At 46.2% G+C, this 23,854-nt stretch overlaps 1 protein-coding gene across 1 annotated transcript in view; it reads left to right on the top strand.

Moving 5' to 3' along the window:
• The window catches only part of pvrl2l (PVR cell adhesion molecule related 2 like), a 241,666-nt gene extending 226,686 nt beyond the window's left edge, over window positions 1-14,980 (top strand). Inside the window, exons 7-10 of the mRNA XM_063185466.1 lie at window positions 3,505-3,637; window positions 3,995-4,052; window positions 5,662-5,742; window positions 14,658-14,980. Of these exons, the coding sequence (XP_063041536.1) occupies window positions 3,505-3,637; window positions 3,995-4,052; window positions 5,662-5,742; window positions 14,658-14,843 (458 nt within the window). The 3' untranslated portion in view covers window positions 14,844-14,980. The remainder of the gene's footprint in view (window positions 1-3,504; window positions 3,638-3,994; window positions 4,053-5,661; window positions 5,743-14,657) is intronic.
• Window positions 14,981-23,854: the final 8,874 nt, after the last annotated feature.

Raw genomic sequence — 23,854 nt, forward strand, 5'->3', positions numbered from 1 at the left:
CCAAAGCTACACATACACCGTCTGGTGTGAACCAGGCTAGCACTATGTGGGGGCTCAATGGTTAGAGTGCTGGCCTTTAGATCAGATGCATGTTCAAATCTCACCAGTACCTTCATCCATGGCTGGTGCCCTTGAGCAAGGCACCTACGCTATTAACACGTTATTTCTGTGCTATTAACAGACATCACAATACTGTGTTAGCACTTTTTATCAGAAGTTATATGTTTTTTTCCCACAGATTTTGCATTACGGGGCTTCAGCTGGGGCAGGGCGACAGTGGGGGCATCACATGGGATGCCAGCCATTGTAGGGTTATCACTGTGTGTCTTAACACATTAAAATTATACTTGCAGCAAAATGCTGCTGTCATTGGGAACTGTGCCTTGACACCTCTGTCCTTGACTTGTGGTGTCCCCCAGGGTTCAGTCTTTGGACCATTATCAAATCAGCTCAATCAACTGTCACAAGGTTACTTAGCCCTGCCATCTAATGACTGTGGGCCTACTTGAGCCAAATATATTGCTGAATATTGTATCTGTGTAGCATTTCAATTTACTGTGAATAAACTTACAACAGTCACATAAAAGCAATCACTGAATCTACATTTCTACATTTTCACTTTTAGCCTAAACATTTGCACTTGTTTTCTTTTATATTATGAATATATCATGTTTACATTTGCATATAGTTCTTTTTCTTTTCGTGAAGTACTGTATCAACCTGTCTCTGTGCATGACATATGTTATGCATATCGACTTGGCTTGTCTTTCCTTTCCTTGCTCTGCCTGGTCTCTCTTTTTCCTCTATCCCTTCATCAGTCCCCCCATCCCTCTCCCCATTTTTGTCATCCCTCAGTGTCCCCTACTCTTCCATTCTGTTTGCGCTCCTCATCTTCCTCTCTCATTTTCTCTCTGTTTTGGTTTGCAGATACTAAATAATTGAAGCCTCTCTCGGGTGCCTGCCTCTCCTGTCAGATAGGGGAACATGTTTAACACTGTGTGTGCGTGTGCGTGAGCGTGTGCGTGTGCGTGTGCGTGTGCGTGTGCGTGTGCCTGTGTGTGTGTGTCAGAGTGAGTGAGTGAGTGAGAGAAGAGAAAGTGTGTGTGCACGCGTGCGTGCGTGTGTTTTGAGTGAGATGGATGGAGGGAGAGTGCATGTGTGTCTGTATTTTAGCTGAGTGGGAGAGAGATGGGCGTGTGTGTATAAGTGAGTGAGGGTGTGTGTGTGTGTATGTGTGTGCTAGCTTGATGGCTGGAATGAAGGTTGATTAGGGGGACAGACAGACACCACCTGCTGATGTGCTGTGAAAGAGAGAGGAGGGGGTGTTGAGAAAACACTGGGCATGCCAGGAAGCATTTTTGCCATGGAAATGAGCCCAGATGCCAACAAATATTGTGTGTGTGTGTCTCATTTACTCTCTGTGTGTGTGTGTGTGTGTGTGTGTGTGTGTGTGTGTGTGTGTGTGTGTGTGTGTGTGTGTGTGTGTGTGTGTGTGTGTGTGTGTGTGTGTGTGTGTGTGTGTGTGTGTGTGTGTGTGTGTGTGTGTGTGTGTGTGTGTGTGTGTGTGTGTGTGTGTGTGTGTGAGTTCTGTGTGTGTGTGTGTGTGAGTTCTGTGTGTGTGTGCAAGCTTTTTTTGTTTGTTTGTGTGTGTATGCGTGCGCGTGTGCATGCGCGTGTGCATGCGTGCGTGTGTGTGTTCCCTGTGCCTCCAGTACGTGCAAAAGGCTTTTCTCCCACTTGCGCTAAACCAAAAGGGAGCCGCACTTCGCGAGGCTAGCGCCACTTAGCGACTAGCTGCTATTGCACCACCACCACCAAACTAATGTTCATAGCTCCCCTTGGCCCATTTCTGAGTAACCACAGCTCCCCCACTGGTCAGCTACAGTACTGCACCATACATCAGTGCCAGCAGCTGCAGCAGCATCAGCACCAGCAGCCAGAGCCAGGGCCACTGGCAGCTTTTGGGCCCAGGACAAAATCACCCGAAAGGGCCCCCTTACCCAATATTCATACAATGTAATGGGGACCCAATTCTGAGCCCTCTATGTCCCTGGGCCCGGGACAACAAACCCCTTTGTCCCACCCTGTCGGACGTCCTGGCCAGAGTACAGCAGATTAAAAATAAGGCGTCGAGCCTCTCGCACTGTAATCAGCAGATGAGGCGGCTCTCATCAGCCAAGAAAGGGAAGCTAATTTTAGAGTGCGCTGTCTGGCACCGGCAGCCTGCGATATTATATACCTACCTACAAGAGAGAGAATCCCACACACGCCATGCGCGCCGCACACCTCCTTATAGCAAGCACTTATCCCACACCACCACACACACATCACTGACAGATGAGAGGAGAAGAATGCTCTCTTCTCTCTTTCCCTCTCTCCCTTTCATTCTCTCATTTTCTCTCTATTACCTTTTTTCTTTGCATTTTTTTTTCTGTGTTTGCTCTCTGTATCAGCACCAGGATAGTATATGGGAGAGAGCCCCCAACACACACACACATGCACACACACGCACGCACACACGCACGCACGCACGCACACGCACACACACTTCGTCTGACAGATGAGAAGAAAGGAAGATCTCTATTTCTTCCTCTCTTTGCTTTGCTCTTCTGCATGCCATTGTTCTCCACACTTCAAGCAGTAATGTGTGCCAAGCGAATGTGTGCTTCACTAGCCTGCCTTTCGGAGTACAAAGACCGGGGGAGAGAGCTGGCCCTCTCCCTCCCTCCAGGGCTTGCTCTGGTGACAAAGTAGTGGGACCTTTTGTTTTACAACGCCGCGTATTGATTGATTCTTTTTTAATGGAGTTCATTTCATTTAATTATCTCATTCTCTCTTCTTTCCTCCCTCTCTCCCTCTTTTCTCCGTCTTTTACTCTTTCTCCCCCCTCCTCAATATTCTCTATCATTTCCTTTATATTCATCTGTCTCCCTCATCTTCTCTCTCTATCCATGCCTTCCTGCCCCACTCTCTCTCCTGCTCTCTCTCCTACTCTCTCTCTCTCTCTCTCTCTCTCTCTCTCTCTCTCTCTCTCCATCTCTCTCTCTCTCTCTCTCTCTCTCTCTCTCTCTCTCTCTCTCTCTCTCTCTCTCTCTCTCCCATATTCTCTCTTCCTCACCTGTTTCTTTCTCTCCCTCTACCATATTTTCTCCCACTCCCCATCCTTGTCTCTTTTTCCCTCCCATCATCTCTCCCTCTCTCCATCCCTCTCTCTGTCTCAGTTGAAAATGAATAGCTTGAGTCCATGTTGTTTCTTTTTACAAAAGAAAGTTGTTGTTGTTGTTGTTGTTGATATGAAGGTTTTTTCTCCCTTCACCTACGACATAGGTGTGTATTCATATGGCTTAAAGTTGTAATCTGACCTGGTGAAAATGATACACTAAATGGTTACACCTCTCTCTTTCTCTCTCTCTCTCTCTCTCTCTCTCTCTCTCTCTCTCTCTCTCTCTCTCTCTCTCTCCATCCCTCCATCCCACCCCCTGTATTTCTCTTCTCCTCTAACAGAGAAGCGTAAGCCTAAATCTCCGGCGACGGGGGCCATCATCGGTGGCATCATCGGCGCCGTCATCTTCCTGTGCCTGATTGGAGCGCTCATCTTCCTGTTCCGCAAACGGCAGCTCAGTGCCGAGAACGACGAGTAAGTACACACACACACACACACACACACACGCACACACACGCACACGCACACACACACACACACACACACACACACACACACACACACACACACACACACACACACACACACACACACACACACACACACACACACACAGCTATACTATGCTCTACAATGCACGCACACACACACACTCAGGCAAACAGTGCACCTAAATGCTATGCATATTCATGCCGTTTTTTCCACACTCATTTCTTCAGATGCTCTTCATTAGTATGTAAAATGTCGGTAAATGGAGACACTTCTGAAAGCGGCTAATGTCTCTTTTCCATTTGTGTCTTTTGTTTTTTTTTACTCCTCGACTCCAATCAGTGCGCCCCCCAAGCATAAGCCGCCTCCCCCTGTGAAGGCAGGAAGCTCCACAGAGATGGTAAGAGGCTGTATGTGTGTGTGTGCGTGTGCGCATGCGTGCGTGCGTGCGTGAGGTAAGAGGCTGTGTCTTTTTGTGTCTGTGTGTGTCTGTGTGTGTGTGTGTGTGGTAAGAGGATGTGTCCTTATGTGCTTGTGTGTGTGCACGCGCACTCATGCGTGCGTGCGCGTGTGTGTGTGTGCGCGTGCGCATGCATGCGTTACTGTGGTGGTGTTGTTTGTGGGTGCATGTAACTGTGTGTGCAATCCACCAAGATGGTAAGACTCTCTCACTCTCTCCTTAGTCTGCCAGTTTTCACATTCATTTCGGTGGTATGTTTTATACAGCTATAATACTGTTACATGATTTTGAATTAAAAAAAAGTGTTAAAAAATGTGTGAGTGTGTGTGTGCAAGATGTTTCCATTTATATGTATTTAAGTTGTCACACATTAAGAAACAGTGAAGCGTTTCTGCACAGATATATTTAAAGGGGTATGCCACTATTTTGGGGCTTAATACAGTTAACATTGTTGGCTGGGGTTTATAAAGGTGGTAAAGTGTCTTATTTTTCATGTAAGCCGTTGTCTTGCTTTAAGACAGGTTAAAAGAGGGAATATGTCGCTAAGCTAGTGAAAGTCAATGTATCCGTGTAGCATTGAAGCATGCTACACGGATACATTGACTTTCACTAGCTTAGCGACATATGCCCTCTTTTAACTTGTCTTAAAGCAAGACAACGCTTAACATGAAAAATAAGACACTTTACCACCTTTATAAACCCCGGCTAACTACTTTAACTGTATTGAGCCCCAAAATAGTGGCATATCCCTTTAAGCTCACAGCATTTAAAAGAATCCCTTTTTTCATATGTGAGAAAGAGAAAGAGATGAATACTGCACTGCATGTAGGCATCCTGAAATTCAAGTGTGCTTTTTTTTACTGTGAATTACTGTGAGGTTGGCGTCTGTTAGAGAGAGAGAGAGAAAGAAAGAGGGAAAGAGAGAAATAGAGAAAGAGAGAGTCTTGGAAATGAAGAACAAGACAGAAAGTAATGGTAAGAAAGGGAGCGAGTGAGAGAAGAGGGAAGAAAGGAGAGAGAGAAAGAGAGAGAGGGCAAAAGGAGGGGAAAATGCTTTCTACTCTCATTTCCTAATGACAAGGAGCCTGGGGCTTTGGGGTTAAGGCAGGGTTAATGCGCACTCATGTAAGTGTGTTTGCATGGAGGGGAATGTGTTTGCATATTGTGTGTGCGTGTGTGTGTGTGTGCGCGCGCGTGTGTGTGTGTGTGTGTGCGCGCGCGTGTGTGTGTGTGTGTCTCTGTGTGTGTGTGTGTGTGTGTGTGTGTGTGTGTGTGTGTGTGTGTGTGTGTGTGTCTGTGTGTGTCTGTGTCTGTGTCTGTGTCTCTGTGTGTGTGTGTGTGTGTGTGTGTGTGTGTGTATCTGTGCGTGCGTGCGTTTTACTGTGGTGTTCCTGTTTGTGGGTGCATGGAACTGTGTGTGCATGTGTTTGAGTGACTATGTGCAAATCATAACTCACTCCCTCTATTGCTCTTTTTCTCTCGCCTTCTGCCTTTCTCTCTTTCACCCACCCTCTCTCTCCCCCTCTCTTTCTCTCTCTCACACACACAGCTGAACAAGCCTCAGGATTCAGCCACGGAGACACAGCCACTCAGTCACGTCTACTACGAGACCAGAGGCGAGCCTGTCACTGTAAGTCCACACACACACACACACACACACACACACACACACACACACACACACACACACACACACACACACACACACACACACACACACACACACACAAACACACGCTATCACCCCCGCAAGATATACAGTGTTAACCCCTGACCATTGACCCCTGTGAAATCTGATCTGTGTCCTCGGACGCTCGATCTGGCCCCGGCGCGATCTGCCCTAAAATAACATATAATCTTAGAAATTACACCAATTCCTCGTCTTGGCTGCTGCAGCCCTACTGCACGCAAATGAGGATGGGGACTTCGCCTTGTTCTTGCTGTTTGATCAGCCCTCCTAGCCCTATAATTGTGTAGGTATTTGCATAATTTCTGGTTGTGCATAATGTCTTCCCGAGCACTAAATGGGTGTTATTAGGGGTGTAAGAAATTATTATATTTGGGCTGCCGGGGCAGCCTTTCCGTTTGAGCTATAAAGCGCTGTCTTGTCTTGTGTGTGTTACAGCGAATGTGTGTGTCTGTGTCTGTGTCTGTGTCTGTATGTACGTGTGTACGTGTGTACGTGCATGTGTGTGTAGGTAGGTTTGTGCACTTTATATGTGTTTATATGTGTGTGTGCATGTGTCTGTTAGTACATAGAGAGAGAGAGAGAGAGAGAGAGTGCGTGTGTGTGTGTGTGTGTGTGTATACATGCTATGATGTGTGAAGACAGAACTTGAGTGTTAATCCACACTCTGATTTGACGGCTATAATGTCGCCAGGACACCTCAGCTAATTAACTGCCATATGAAAAGAGGCTTCTCACCTGCGGTGTCACTTTCTGCTGCTATTTTATTCCTTCTCTGAACATTCCTGTGACGTCTTGCACAAAAGCAAAGAGAAAGTCCTTGCAGTGCCATATCGCTGTTGTTTGCGTCTGTCTGTAGTTTTACATCTTACAGTTGGAGCCACAGATTTTTTTTCTCATTCCATGCACGTTACCATTCGACTTCCATGACTTCCAGAGTGTTTCGAGCTAGTTGGACCTTGAAAGGAGCTCCAACACAATGCAGGGCAGGCCTGGGCCCCAATAAATGGCTCGGGGATATATGCTGTAGACCAGGGGTTCTGAACCTTTTTTTCTTGAAGCACCCCCTAACCTGTGCCCAAGACAAGCCGTGCACCACCAATCCAAACTTCTACATGTGTATACGCACAAAAAAAGGATTTAAGTAATTAATTACAATGACGTTATACATTAATCAATACTTTAATGACTTTACATGGGGACCAAAACATCTTTTAATTTTGTCTTGATGTGGCCTAATTATAATGTTTGGAAGCAGAATTTTGGTCACAACCTCACCAAAAACAAAATACCGTGCACCCCCTGAAATGTTTGGCGCACCCCCAGGGGGTGCCCGCACCCCAGGTTAAGAACCAATGCTGTAGACCAGCCCTAGCCTGACTTGGTCTGACCAAGAGCATAACAATTAACGTTTACCAAATGGCATGGCTGACCGGCCTACCTAGGTTTGCTACTGGTTGACTGGTTTCCTACAAAGTGAGTGGAGTTCCTGATTTTTCTGGAGATCAGAAACGACATTTACGTACATTGCTCTAGGCCTGACTAGAAGCATCGCCGAAGGTGTGGCGTCACTAGGACGTGGCCTAGCTAGACCAGCCGTATAATACACTACACTATAACATGATGGTCCACTGCACTGTCTATATTAAATATACATCCAGAGGCGGACTTTCCATTAGGCAAACCATAGGCAATTGCCTGGGGCCCCAACCAAATCTGGGGCCCCAACTGTCACACCAGTCATGGAGAATGCACTAAACAGGAGGCTTGATCTCAATTTGTCTCTTATGTAAAGCAATTGACTAAAATAGCACCAAAACACAGAATGCTATGTCTATATGATGACTTCTGAGGGCCCCATGTCTGTTTTTCGCCTAGGGCCCCAAAATGGCTAGATCCGCCCCTGTATACATCACTGGGCTGCCCCATCTAAATTGTAGCCTGGTCTTGGGAAAAATAAACCGAAAGCATTCGGCCCACCGGGGAAGTGCCCTGTATCCCTCATAACCTGTCTAGCCCTGCTGCTACAGTGCTGCATATAACACACACATACGCACATACGCACGCACGCGCGCGCCACACACACACACAGACACACACACACACACACACACACACAGACACACACACAGACACACACACACACACACACACACACACACACACATGCACACGCGCACCCACACCCGCACCCGCTCTCTCTCACACTTGTAGCTCACTCTTACTGTTGATCACTTAGAGTACAGTACTACGCAAAACATGTAGCAATAATAAGAAGAAGCTCTTGTTTCCTCCCTCCGGGCTTATAGGGAGGGAGCTCTGCTATTGCGACAGGCTCATTAATTGATTACTGCTGCTGCATGGCGGAGTGTCTGTGTGTGGCGGACTTGACTCGGCCCTTTGTTTTTGTTTTGAGAGAGCGCAAGCGAGAACGGCTCTTCATCGCTCATTATTTAATCTGCAAACACAGCTCTGTCTCTCGTCCGCTGCTGTTGATGAGCTCATGACCGAGTCGCGGTGCCTGGAACCACTTATCTATTTAACCCACTGCCTGTATGATCACATACGCGCACACACACACACACACACAGGCACACACACACACACACGCACGCGCACGCACACACACACACACACACACACACACACACACACACACACACACACACACACACACACACACACACACACACACACACACACACACACACACACACACACACACGCGCACACGCGCACACACACAATCCCCACTAACTGTGGTACAATGGTTTGCCAATTTTATATTTATAACGCAATTGGAAGCATTTCTCTGACTGACTTACCTGTAGGCCTACCTCAACTCACCCCACCCCCATCATACATCAAAACCCTTACACCCCATTTCTTCCTCTTCTACAGATCATAAGGGTTGGAGCAGGCGTCACCCAACAGTTTTTCTCTTCCATTTAAGGGTGCTGACCAAAATATTGTAAAACTGAAAAATGAAAAAAGGTCACACCATGCATAGGTTTCTTTATTACACAGACTGAGGAAGGCAGAGCGCCGAAACGCGTCTGTGTAATAAAGAAACCTATGCATGGTGCAACCTTTTTTCATTTTTCAGTTCCTCTTCTACAGAGGCATGCCTATCAAAGAGTACAGTAGAGTACACTGTACCAGAGAGATTAGAGATAGAGAGGTTCCATTGGCCCATTGTTTCCAGGTTCTATTATTGCAAGGGGAAGTGGGGGGAAATCCCCCTTTAGGCAGACCTAAGGACTGTTCTATTCAATGCTAGGAGCATTATGACACGCCCTTTTAGGCAGACCGGAACCTGGTCACATTAGGTGCCCATAGCAACCTATTATGTTGGCATATCTCTATATACTTAAAGAATCTCTGACTGTACTGTGTAAGCACATGTGCTGTGAATCAACTCGAGTTTCCTTTTGCACTTACTTGGGCAGCCGTGGCCTAGTGGTAGAGGCGATGGATTTTAGATCAGAGGGTTGCAGGTTCGAATCCCACCCTTCCACTCGAACCCCACACTGCTCCAGTGACTGTAACCAATGCTCTGTACATAAAAAAGACTAAGATGCTTTGGATACATGTATATTATATCATGTAATGTAGATAATGTATAATTGTATAATGTGTTGTAATGTAATGTACTTACTTTCATACAACATAACCCCATCCCCTCCCCAACCCAGTAATGGTGACATGTCATTCATTGAGTAGAAAGTGCGTGCGCACAGTATGTGTCTATGCTCTGACGCAACTTACACCATTTCTCTTACTGACTCCGGCCCCTCATCAAGCCCCATGCACTCCCAGCCCCTCGCACGGACCAAGATATTCAATATAGACCAAGACAAGTCACACGTCACGTGTCACCAATGCAAAGGAATGGGATCAAGTCCGGTGTCCTAAGGGAGTGTCATCCTCTCCTCCTCCTACTTTTTTGTGGCATTTAGTGGCAGCTTGCCTACTATGTGTGCACTACCGCCCTCTACCGCACTAATGGAACTCCATTCACTCTCCTCCTCCGCTGGTCTCCGAAAGGCACAAAAAAATTACCCCTATGAATCATGTCTACCTTATCAATCATCTCTGGTACGGATGCCAATCATATGTAGTGGTTTTCCGCTGGGCTTATAACCTATCCACTACGTCAGAATGTCATCACATTCTCATCATCGATGGCAATCTATGGGAATGGCACTGTGCACCTGTAGGCATGTGCATATGCCGTGACGCAGCTCAGTTCGTTTGTGTTTTTTCAGTTGGCTTATTTCATGAATGTCATTCACCATTATGCACAGTGCATGTACGCATACACTCTGACTAATATCCCCCCAACACACACACACACACACACACACACACACACACACACACACACACACACACACACACACACACACACACACACACACACACACACACACACACACACACACACACACACACACACACACACACACACACACACACACCTATAACCTCCACTTAAAAACCACCACCTGCCAATCATGAAGTGGAGTGTGTCCGTGAAGTGCGACATGGTGAGGTGATGGTGGTGATGGTGGTGGTGTTTCTTGCCGGGGGCAGGCTTGAGCTGTGGATTGTGGATTGTGTTCTGGAGATTGCATGTACGTAGTACGCCTCCTTTTCCTGTAATTAACTCAGCGTACACGAACACTCTATGCCTGCTGCCAATTATACAATTTTAAATGGCAGTGGTTAGTGAGTTAGTGAGTGAGTGAGCGAGCGAGCATTAGCGCCGTGGCACACTGCACCAACCGACCAACCAGTGCTTAAAGGAACCTGCTGGTTATCCGCTGATGCGCTAGCACCATTACCACCCCACCACCCCACCACTCCCAAACACACACGCACACACGCACGCACGCACGCACGCACGCACGCACGCACGCACGCACGCATGCACATAGGAAATAAGAAGGAAGTGAACATGGCCTAAATGGAGATGCCTAATTCCCATCGTCATGTTATGGATTCCGCCACCCTGAGCAACATAGTGCATTTTTTTTAAAAAAGATGTAAAAAGGGAAAAAAAAACACATCTTGAGGAGGAGGAGTGAGTCAGTACTGAATTGGAAGTGTGCTTTGTGCTGCGTTGTGATGCACTGTGCTGTGTGTGGTATGTACTCATGGCTGGATAAGCCATATGGCATACAGGGCATTGGCTCAGTGGACTGTTGATGATTTTGGCCAGGCCCTCCCGTCAGTCAGCCCTCATGCCTAAACTTTTGTCACAGGCTTCCTTGTCTCTCTCAATGCCTGTTTGACCAGTCTTGGCTAAAAAAATGGCCTGATTTTACATCCCAGTTCAGCACTCGGTGTACTCCATGGCGCTTTGATGTTGAGATGGTGCTAGTGGTAGTGCATGGTGCTGTGCTGTGCTGTGCTGTGCTGTGCTGTGCTGTGCTGTGCTGTGCTGTGCTGTGCTGTGCTGTGCTGTGCTGTGCTGTGCTGTGCTGTGCTGTGCTGTGCTGTGTACTGCACTGCACTGCACTGCATGGTGCTGTGCTGTGCTGTGCTGTGCTGTGCTGTGCTGTGCTGTGCTGCGTTGCGTTGCGTGGTGCTGTGCTGTGCTGTGCTGTGCTGTGCTGTGCTGTGCTGTGCTGTGCTGTGCTGTGCTGTGCTGTGCTGTGCTGTGCTGTGTATTGTATTGTGCTGTGCTGTGCTGTGCTGTGCTTTGTGATGTGTGCTGTATGATGTAGGGGTAGTGCACGATAGTGTGCTGTGCTGTGCTGTGCTGTGCTGTGCTGTGCTGTGCTGTGCTGTGCTGTGCTGTGCTGTGCTGTGCTTTGTGATGTGTGCTGTATGATGTAGGGGTAGTGCACGATAGTGTGCTGTGCTGTGCTGTGCTGTGCTGTGCTGTGCTGTGCTGTGCTGTGCTGTGCTGTGCTGTGCTGTGCTGTGCTGTACTGTGCTGTGCTGTGCTGTGCTGTGCTGTGTATACTGCGCGGTGCTGTATGATGTAGGGCTAGTGCATGATACAGTATGGAAACGTGCTGTACTGTGCTGTGCTGTATGATGTGGAGGTAGTGCATGGTACAGTACTGTGCTGTGCGGTGCGGTCCTGCGTGCTTGAGATGGCAGAAGAAAGAAATAGCAGATACTGGATGAGGAATCCCTGGTGAGCAGGAAGGGGCAGTGGTGCGTGAATCACGCCGATCGCCTGAACTCTGAATCATGTGAGCCAGGGGAATGATTTAGCTCTCACGGGGGCGAGAGAGAGAGAGGGAGAGAGCCGGAGAGAGAGAGAGAAAGAGAAAAAGTGTGTGTGTGTGTGTGTGTGTGTGTGTGTGTGTGTGTGTGTGTGTGTGTGTGTGTGTGTGTGTGTGTGTGTGTGTGTGTGTGTGTGTGTGTGTGTGTGTGTGTGTGTGTGTGTGTGTGTGTGTGTGTGTGTGTGCGTGTGTGTCATGGGGAAGAACATGAAGGGGTGATGAAGTGTGTGATGTTGACAACACACTCTGTCGCTCTCTCTCTCTCTCTCTCTCTCTCTCTCTCTCTCTCTCTCTCTCTCTCTCTCTCTCTCTCTCTCTCTCTCTCTCTCTCTCTCCCTCTCTCTCTCTCTCCCTCTATGTGTGGATATGCATGCATGAATGCGTGTGTGTGTGTGTGTGCGCGAGTGTGTGTGCGCGCCCGTGTGCGTGAGTGTGTGCGCGCAGACTTTTGTGTGTCTGTGTGTGTGGGATGGTGGGGTGGCAATGGTATAATGGTGTTTGGATAAGGTGTGTGTGTGTGTGTGTGTGTGTGTGTGTGTGTGTGTGTGTGTGTGTGTGCGTGTGTGTGTGTGTGTGTGCGTGTGTGCGCGTGTGTGCGCGTGTGCGTGTGTGTGCGCGTGCGGGAGGGATGGGTGTCGGTTTCTGTTCGGGGGAGATTAACGTGATGAGCCACTTATTTCATCTCCGTCGATAACCGTACAGGCAATTACCAGTCGCCCTTCCCCCCGCCGCACAGCACAGCACAGTCCCAGACTGTCACCAGCAGACAGGCTCGAGGTGGGGGCTGATTGCACACACACATACACATTCACATGCACACACGAGCACACGAGCACACGCACGCACACACGCACACACACAGTTCCCAGCATTTGTCGCTGTTGTTGTTTTCAAACTGAGTCGAGAGCTGTTGTCCTCAATTTTGGATTCCTAACAGAACGTGTCAAAACTGATCTCCGCCCTGCCGTCCTAAACATACCAGTCATGACGCCAATGTGTCAGAACTGAACTGAGATCAGTTGCTCCACTTCTTGACAAGATATAAAAGACTTTTGTGTTTGTATCTGTTGTGGTACAAGTGAACTGGGACCTCACTGTGAGTCAAAACATGTTTGCAGCAGCTGTGTAAGCCCTGTTAACCTGCTCTTCGTTTTTCATTATCAAACCTAAAATTTGGGCTCAGAATTGAATTAATGATTTCCCTTATGTGAAAGTACTGTTGTGAACTGACTGACACTGTTTCCTCACAATGTAGGCATTAGCCTGGTGAAGCTACTGTACTGTACTTGAACTCTATAATTCAACTCTGTAGGTTGAATGGCTGCGGAAAAAGATCCTGCCTGCCTAGGGAAAAAAATATTACCTTTAGAAAAACAGTGATTTGTTGGCAGGTATGAATGCCTTGTGCTTTATGCCTTGTGAATAATGCTGCTTCAGACAAAAAAAAATGCGGCTTTAGACCCAAATCCGCTGCCTTCCACATCCAATCCTCTACCAAATTATGAAGTCAGGTGGTGCAAGTGTTATGACGGCAGTATTTTGTGTTAAAATTAAGGTGGTTTTAATCAGCACTTTGATACTTGCATAAGGTGTGCGATTATGAAGGTCACTACCTTCCCGTTAAAGACAGAGCCTTCCGTATGGGTCATAATTTTGCAGCAATCGCTAGATTTGGTGTTGATTAGATAAGGTTCTTAGACGGAGAGCAGCTGCTGCAGATTATGGGTTTGTGATCTGTAAAAAGGTAAGTCTTCTCCGTCTTACCCTGCCAGGACCTGACTGATTAGGATTGCATTTCTCAAAACCATACTTGCTAACTACATACAGTACATTGGCTACTGTCTACAGTAGTTGTATACAAGGCAATTACCCATAACCGATTAAGTTGGTAACTTGCTAGCAATGACGGTATAGAAATAGGCCTACGAATATGCAACGTGGCATTTCAACAATTAAACATTCAAGTGCAAAGAAATCCCGCACACTGTCCATTCCACCAACAAACTTTAATACAACGTTTCGGTCATCCGACCTTCTTCAGGTATACAATTAAACATTAAAATCACAGTACACAAATCAAGCATGCAAGCATTTTGTACAAAGCAGAAGAACAGAAAACTAAGTTATTATTAAATAAAAATACATCAGCATTCAAAGGAGTGTTATAGAATACAATTGCTGAAAAGTAGGCTACAAAAATGGAGTATAAAAATAAATAGTAATCAAACCAATAATAGGACTGGGGTGACTTCAAATCTTTTTATCATACATTAAACGCAAGTGCTTTGGGTTTCCATGTTCACTATCTTCTGTGGCTTCGTTACAATTCCAGACGGAATGCTTTCAACAAGGTTTCCATACACTGTTTGTAGGATGTCCTTCTGGATATAGGATGTTCCTTGTTGAGTCTACGGAGTATGTACTACGGAGCAATGCCGTCCTTCTGTGTTATGGGAATAGTCATAAACGTCTCTCTCTCTCTCTCTCTCTCTCGCTCTCTTTCTCCCTCTCTCTCCCTCTCTCTCTCTCTCCCTCTCTCTATCTCCCTCTCTCTCTCTCTCTCTCTCTGTCTCTCTCTGTCTCTCTGTCTCTCTCTCTCTCTCTCTCTGCTTTCAGGACCTTGATGACGAGGACCACTCCGGAGCCCCGGCCAATGGCAGCGGCCCGGCCATGTGGGACGGCTCGGCCCACCCTCCCGACGCCGACGACTCGTACACGGAGGAGAGCGAGGTGCCCCTGCCCAACAGCGGTGCCTCTGTGGCACGCGGGGAGAGCTTCATGTCCGAGCCCATGCTGGTCTAGAGGTCACCCACAGGGGTCACAACAGTTACCAACCCCAAACCCCAAACCCCTTCTCCTCTTAGGTCTCCCGTCTTCTCTTCTGAAGCCCCCTGCCTTCCTCGCATCCAGGGCTCGCCCCTGAGTTGCAACCCCCATCTCTCCACCCCACACTGCCACCCTTCTCTATGAGACCACTAGGTGCCCCCCCTCCCCCCCTTGTCTTCTCCACTCATGCCCGCCATGACTCTGCAGGTCGTCAACCTCCCCCACCCCTGCTGTACAGCTTAGGAAGTCATCTTCCAAACGTTTTACACAACAACGCTCCCACGAAACCTCTCACCAACCCCTATCCTTCTTTACCACTCGTCTAAACTCTTCTGATGCTGTCTAACTCCTCCCTCATCGCTCCTCGTGCGCATTCAGTATTGCCAACTCTCTCCATCGTCATCTCTCCGCCCAGCTTGATGCGGCACCGACGCAACACAACAAGGATAGGTTGAATGTCCATGGCAAGAATCCTCCACCCAGAAGCTACTGTAAGTGCATATCACTGAATGGTGCCCGTGTGCGTGCGTAACAGTACGGCCTGTCTGTCCCGTCTGGTTATTAGTCTGTGTGGCTCGTAGCATATAGCCTCGATGGCCAAGAGTTGACAATACTGAGTATTGAGGATTAATTGTCGATAAACTGTATTATCTTTAAAAACAAGGGTTTACACAAACGCACATAGACACACACACACACACACACACACACACACACACACACACACACACACACACACACACACACACACACACACACACACACACACACACACACACACACACACACACACAGATACACACACACCAAGACACACAGATACACAGACACACCGACACACACACACAGACACCGACACACAGACACACACACACACAGACAAACACACACACACACACACACACACACACACACACACACACTCATTCTTACACACACTTCTCTTACACACACATTTCTTACACACACATTTGCTAAGCACACAGTTAATCATGCGCCCAGCCAACCATTACCGACCATAATGGCTGCCAGGTTTTTCTTTGTTTTTGCTTTAATTCTTTTAAGAAAAAGTTTTAGGCGTTTAAAGAGCTCGCCATATGGTGGAGAAGATGCGCAGCCTATACTAACAGGCAGAGCAAATGGAAGTAAGTCCACACACTCTATAATGATGAGAGCCATGTGTGAGCAACGGTCCTGCCTTTTGCCGCCATTTGAGGATGTGAGACTTGTACGTGCTGCGCATTTTGAGGTATTATCAGTTAGTACTACTACTATTATTATTATGATTATTTTGGGTTATTTGAATGTGTTTTTAGATTTAGAATGTTTTTGGGTGATGGGGCAGCATAACCAAATTTCCGTCATTATTTTTTAAATCTTTATTTTTTATTAGTTTTTTTTTATTATTGTTGTTGAAAAGCCACTCATCAGAGCATGGGAGGGTACCAAAATGATGAAATTTTGTAAATACTAATAAGAAGTAATATATATTGTCAGGTACATGTGTGCACAGAGTGAAGAAAAACACATTGACAAAAATGAAAAACAAAAATTACGATGCCATTGTTGTATGAAATGAAAAAGTGTGCTTTTTATTTTCATTTAACGGGTATATTCTGGTTGTATGCTGATGTTTCAGTATGAAATTGACTTGGACTTCAATTCTATATAATATGCATGGCATGATTGATGGCTTTTTTTTAGAAAAAGAAAAAGAAAAACTCATGTGTAGATGCATCTGCCATTGTCCATTGGCGCTGTGGTATCTGCCATTCATTTTTTTCTCCTCTTTTAACTTTTTTTAACTCCTCTTGCTCTCTTTCTCTCTCTTGCTCTGCCCCTTGATGCACTCAAAGCACAAAAGTTGGAAAAAAATGTAAAGAAAAGACATTGTTTTCATAACAAAATATCAACCAAGTCACGTAAAAAACCCACATAGCAGTATCTCCTCCTGTCTTGAAGAAGGAGAGGCTTTTTGCTCCTTTTTCTTCTTTCGTTTGAGGGAGCAGCAGAATTGGCAGCGTTGACACTTCCATCGAATGTATTGCATCCTCTCATCTCAACTGTAGGCAGGTAGAGCTCTCTCTCTCTCTCTCTCTCTCTCTCTCTCTCTCTCTCTCTCTCTCTCTCTCTCTCTCTCTCTGTCTGTCTGTCTCTCTCTCTGTCTGTCTGTCTGTCTGTCTGTCTCTCTCTCTCTCTCTCTCTCTCTCTCTCTCTCTCTCTCTCTCTCTCTCTCTCTCTCTCTCTCTCTGTACTCTTTGCCACCGCTTCAGCGCCTCGTGCCCTTTAGCTCCATTTTGTGAGAACACCACCATCATGCCAAAGCCAAACGAGTTTGAGGCGGCCTAATTTTAGAGCACTGAGCTCCTCTCTGTGGTGCCCACCCCCTCATCCACACACACACACACACACACACACACACACACACACACACACACACACACACACACACACACACACACACACACACACACACACACACACACACACACACACACACACACACACACACACAAAGAGTTCAGCCGGCCAGACAAGAACAGAAGAGAGCAGAGCAGAGTAGAGCAAAAGGCTGCTGGAGCAGGAGTATTGATCCAGTGGAGCTGTGTCAGGATCCCCATTCTCCCTGTGAAGACATCGGGGCCAGGGAACCATCCAGACCAGACCATGGGCCTGTATAGCACCAGGGCTGCATGCATGATGCAGGTACACACATGGGGATAGAAGATCTACACCAGTGGTTCCCAAACTGAGGGTCGCTGAGATACTGAAGGGGGGTTGCGTACAAAAGGGATATTGCATAAAAATGGGAAATCCACAGGTTAATCTAGAAATCTGGAAAATCTAGAAATATTAATGGACAAAAAATTGTCTAGGGAATTGTCTAGTCCATTAATATTGCAAGATTCTCCATTAATAGTTTGTCCGCTAATATTGTTAGAAATCCATTGCTAGGCTAAGACTATGGTGGGTGGGGGATGTCGTGGAAATATTCTGAAGTCCAAAAGGGGGGGTCCCCGCTGAAGAAGTTTGAGAACCTCTGATCTACACAATGCCGTGCAAAGGTGAACATGAGGTGAGATATAGAGGAGTGTATAGGCCGATATTAGACGGAGGGTTAATTTACATTAGTTTGCGGTAGTTTGCAAATGAAGTAGTTACAGTAGATACAGAGAATCTAGAGGTAGACACAGATAGAGATGCAACTAGAGTAAATCAGGCAGACAGATAGACAGATACAAATGGTGGTGTGAGTGAATGGATGGCTGGATTGATAGAGTGCATGAGAAGAAGATGAGATGAATATATCAGAGAATTCCACCGGCACATCACATCTTAGAAGATAATTTTTAGAGCTAGACAGTTTGACCTATAGCACAATTGATATACTCATCATGCGCTTGGCTTGACATCTCTCTCAGTCACTTCTCTCTCTCTCTCTCTCTCTCTCTCTCTCTCTCTCTCTCTCTCTCTCTCTCTCTCTCTCTCTCTCTCTCTCTCTCTCTCTCTCTCTCTCTCTCTCTCTCTCTCTCTCTCTCTCTCTCTGTCCATCTCCCTCTCTCCCCCATTAACTCACACTGTCTCACTCACTAACTCACTCACTCTCTCTCACGCTCATACACAATGCACGAGCACACTAACATTATTTTTAATCACCAGTGGGCTATATTTCGTCAATGACACTTTATTTCTCCTCTTTTTATGGGGCTGTTGAGAAGTCTGCATGCTGCTGTCTGCGCTCAGTTACCCGGGAGCTTGCATATAAATCATGCCGGTAGGGTATCTGGCCTCGATCAAAAACGCAGTATCAGACAATCACCGCATTGCACACATTGTAAAGATGGTCAAAGGGAATACGCTATTATTTCTATCCTTTTATCCCCCTCATTTTGAACTGTGATATTCTCTGTTTTAAAGATGTATTTTTATTTCTTTCATTCTTTTTGTTCAAAGATGTACTATAGCTGATATATATATTGTTCCATGCTGTTGGGTGTATGTATGTGATCCAGAAAAAAAAGTGGATATATAATGTATTACTGTACCAATTCTCGCGAAAAAGTTTCAACGACAATCATTTGTGATGAAGAAAGTCATCCTTTAAGGGTTTTTTGTTGTCAGCCACTTGCTCGGTCTGTATCATACATCGCCTACTTGAGTTACTGAATCATGGTATTAGTCTTTAACAAAGTGGATTCCATAGCAATTGAATAAGGCATTGTGAGCTCTTGCGTTCTGCTTATTATTATAGTCCAGGTTTTTTATGTTCTGATGCCAAAAAACACAAACTGTGATTACTACGACATAATATCAGCCGCCAATATTGCTTCTCTCTCTTTCGCTAAAAACCTCATTAAAATGTGCTTCGCTGCTTCAGTGTCGACAACCAAACGTGCCTTGGTCACCTTTTACGTTAAAGGAACCGTCCACCACTTTTTAAAAAAAATATGCTCATTTCACACTCAATACAAGTCTCACTCAAGTCAATAATTGACTTTCACCTTTTCCCTGTCCTTCCAACCATTCTTTCAGTCTAGTGATATTACGTCACGCATGTGTCACTGAACTGCATGGTACCAAAAACTGAATGGCACCCACTGATCCCATTCAGTTCAGTGATACTGAGAATGTTATGAAGTAATATGACCAAAATAAGAGAGAGACTGGGAGACATGGAGAAAGGTAAAGCGTTATTAAGTAACCCATAGGATGTGTAAAATGAGTACATTTCCAAAAAAAATGGTGGACTAGTTCCTTTAAGCTCTTAACAAATGATGCATCGCATACTCTCTCTTCTTCAACTTCACACAAAGGTTGGGATGTACCCTTAGATTGTGTGTCAAACGCCAGACACTGGAGATCATTGTGATTGTATTTCTTTTTTTTATTGTTTGGTTTTTACATTTTTGTTTTTTTTATTAACGTTTCATTTTGCTATATGGTTTATTTCCGATGAATCATTTGTTTTGTAACGCATTTTAAAAAAACAAAAAAATCTGTTCTGTTTTATTGACTGATGATCATGGTGTTGTCCAATAAAAACGTGTAAGCCGAATCTAACCTTTTCTTCCGTCAGTGCCTCAAAGTACAAACATACGCTGTGGGCTAATGGCTAGGGTTGAGCCTGGGATTGAAGGGTCACAAGTTCAAATCCCACACGAGTGGGAAAAAAATGTGGTGTGGGGAATAAATAAGTAATGTTCTCTCCGCCTCCTCATCTATTGTGTGGCTGAAGTCCTGAATAAGGCTTGTAACCTTAGCCTGCATTGGGTCCAGGGGGATTCAGCTGTACGTACACCTCAAGTAAATGTAAGTTTCTCTGGATAAGGAGTGTCAGCTAAATGTAACGTACTGTATAAGGTAATGGTTTTCAACCATTGGCCCTCTCAGGCAAAAACACTGCCTTTGAGTACTCTAGGGCCTTTCTTCTCATTCATTTCAATCTGAACTTTGCCCACACAGCAATGTTCTCCATGTCCCATACATAATTCACACACATACATTGTGTAGCCTACTGTACGTAAATGAATAATTTCTGTACGCGTTTGAAATTCATGATATGTCCTTTGAGATGTGTACTGTATATAGTTGCTGATCAAGCTGTGCCATTTCCATGGCACTTTCCATTAAGTAGGCTGTTGTCCCCCGTGCCTGGCTGCAGTAAGTCTGCCTATGCATTTCCTACTGTAAAATACTCTGTTGTTATTTCAAGTTTTATCCTTCCTCCCCAGCCAGTGCCAAAAGCTCCCTATTTCAGCCTCCTCTGCCAGGTCGTTTGTTGCCTTACTGTAGGTTCCAGGTGGTGACTCCCACGCCACATCCCTCAGGAGGTGCATGGTTGACAGCCCCCTGGAGACTCAGCATCCGACCTCCACTGGGTAGATGGTGGTCTTCCAGCCAGCCTCCTGGCACTCAGCAGCCAATTCTGAGAACTTGGCCTTCATGCGTTCAAAGGCAGCCTCAATCGCCTCCTCCATACATACGTACCGTGAGCTCGTTGAGAACCACCGCTCTTGCCTTGTCTGACCACACAACTATGTTTGACCTGCAAAATGTGGTGGTGATCTCTGTGGGGAACTGAAGCTTCCTGTCAAGGTTGACCCTCACGCTCCTGTCCTGGTCAGGGTAGAAGGACCTTGATGTTTCTCTTGGCCTAATGCTTCTTCTCCTGATCCCTCCGTCCACAACAAAGATGGTGGCGTCCTTTGCAGGTGGTCATGTTTTGCTACCCAGTTGGCACTCCTCCAGCACTCGGCTAGTTCCACTTAACTGAATATTAGCAATTATATGTTAGCTCACCTGGTCATTTTAAAATCCAGCAGTCTAATCCTCTAGAGGAAGTCTCAATGAAGCAAATATTTCTCAGTCATAGGCAGATGACCTGCACCCCTCAAATCTAAAGCCTATCTTTTTATCCACTAGGCCTCAGCTGCCCCAAGCCTTTCTGCTATTGCATTTTTGGAGGACCTGGAGTAATGTTTTCATATAAAGGGGGTTTGTGACATTGACTGCATGTGCTATTATTTCAATTGCGGCACATAGGCAGGTCAGGAGCCGAGCCAGGCAATTTACATAAAGGCTCAACATAAGGCCACTCTGTAATGAGCGGATCCAACCAATTTAAACTTCAGGTCCTGGGAAGTTCAAGGTTAAGGATTTAGAACATGGAGAACATCCTTGAAGCGTAACTTCCTAGCCCTCGCACACTGTGTGTACGTGCACGTTTTCCAATTCATCTGTGAAAAGGTCTTTGGGTTTCCTCAAACTCGCTGTTTTAACATGAGGGACGAATCTTTAGATCCGTCATGTTGCACCGTAGGCCATTGTCGTCTTTGCTGAGTGCCACCTCAAAGAAAAGAAGCTCCCAGCGTGTGGAAAATGTGAGGAGATAGCCCTGTCAGTGCAATCACAGGATGACGACGTGTAGTCAACGTTTGGCGTCGCTGCCAAAAAGACCCCTGTCGCTTTGCCATTTGATGTAAGGGGGAGGAGGGGGGGTTACGCTGGCGCTTGGATATCAACTCCTAATTAGCACACCGAGAAACTCCCAGAAGCTTGGAAAAGATCTGAGGCTTAATTCTGATTGATGGCCGCAGCCTAAGATCTTCAAATACCTGGATGAGCCCGGAGATGAACACATGTGGGATTCTCAAACGAGATGGAAAGCGGGGGTGATTAAAATATCAGTGAGACCGGAACTTGGAGTGAAGCCATGTTTTTTTTTTTGCTTAACCTCTGTGTGTGCGTGTGTATATGTGTGTGTGTGTGTGTGTGTGTGTGTGTGTGTGTGTGTGTGTGTGTGTGTGTGTGTGTGCGTGTGTATATGTGTGTGTGTGTGTGTGTGTGTGTGTGTGTGTGTGTGTGTGTGCGTGTGTATATGTGTGTGTGTGTGTGCGTGCGCGCTGTGCAAAGTATGCAGAATGTTGAATTAACTCTAAAATGTACTGTGTGTGTGTGTGCGTTTGTGTGTGAGAGAGGGAGAGAGAGAGCCTGTCTGCTTCTTTGCACAGTACATTTCATAATGTTAATTTGACATTTGCTGTCTTACTTACTGTTCCGCTCATAAAGTTTGTCCTATTCTATTAGTGTTGAATTACACTACTGCAATATGTGCTGTGGCTTTAACAGGCAAAAGGCAGCTTTGGCCTGCATAACCACCACATTACCAAAGCATAGCCAAAGCCGTTCCTCCTCCTCCTCCTCTTCCTCAAGAACCTGGAGTCATTCGCAACGGAGCCTCTTTACCGACCTGTCACCACACATTTGTTAGCCCCTTTGCTTAATTAGCGACCCCGAGCGCCCGCGGCCGCGGGCCTGATGAGATGCTTTGTGAGCGGGGAGATTGCTGTGTGTCACGGGCGCTCACATCAACATCAACGCCGTGATGCATAAGGAAAAGGACACAAGAGGGTGTGTGCACGTGCAACTCGCGGGGGTGGAGTTGGGAGTAGCCAGGGCGATTGAATGTTTACCATAATAATGTGTAATCAGTAGTGGAAGGATGGATGGATGGATGGATGGATGGATGGATGGATGGAAGGGTGGATGGGTGAAATGAAAGATAGATAGATGGATGGATGGATGGATGTGTGGATGTGTTTCCTTTTCTGCTCACAGTTTGACCTTTGACTGCTCAATCTGATCAGGCGATGGAGGAGGCGGAGATGAGAAGATGAAGGGATGAAAGAGAGGATGCTAGAAGAGGAAACAGTCTCATGGGACTGCAGGGGAAGTGATGGAGAGAGCAGAAGGTGACTAAGACACAAAAGAGGACAAAATACCCATGAGAACGGATTAATGTATGTGCTGCTTACATACAGAGAAGAAAGAAAGAAAGAAAGAAAGAAAGAAAGAAAGAAAGAAAGAAAGAAAGAAAGAAAGAAAGAAAGAAAGAAAGAAAGAAAGAAAGAAAGAAAGAAAGAAAGCGTGGCGAAAACAAAAGGAGGAAAAGGGTGCCCTCTGCTGGTAGAGATGACCCAGACGTAGACCAATGTGAGACAGAGGATGTGACTGGACAGCTCACTCTGATAAACAAACATTGGATCATAACAAACAAAAATTGTTTCCCATCACATGGGATTTGGATGAATAACCCTTCTAATAACCCTTCAATAGCCGTTGAAATGGTGGAAGTGGCGTCTAAAAGTTCCATTGAAACCTTGTCGCAGCGGTTTATGACCAAGGCATGACAATTTTAGGTGTCATTACTTGCGCAATAAACACAGGCAGGAGATATGGGGGTGGGGGTGGGGATGGGGATGGGGGGGGTGACAATTGCAGTGGAGGGAAATTAAACCGCCTCACTCAGGGCTGTTGCTGGATGAAAACGCACCCGAAGACACCAAGGCACGAGCTGCAATTTCACCCCGGCAATCCCAGGCTCAGAGGAACAATATCTCATCAAAGCTATCTTTTACCACATTAACCTCAAGCACGCACGGCTGAGCTTGACAGCCGAGGAAGAAGCACCAAAAAAAGCAGACAGG

This window comes from Engraulis encrasicolus, chromosome 20 (assembly GCF_034702125.1).
Source record: "Engraulis encrasicolus isolate BLACKSEA-1 chromosome 20, IST_EnEncr_1.0, whole genome shotgun sequence".
Lineage (NCBI taxonomy): Eukaryota > Metazoa > Chordata > Actinopteri > Clupeiformes > Engraulidae > Engraulis > Engraulis encrasicolus.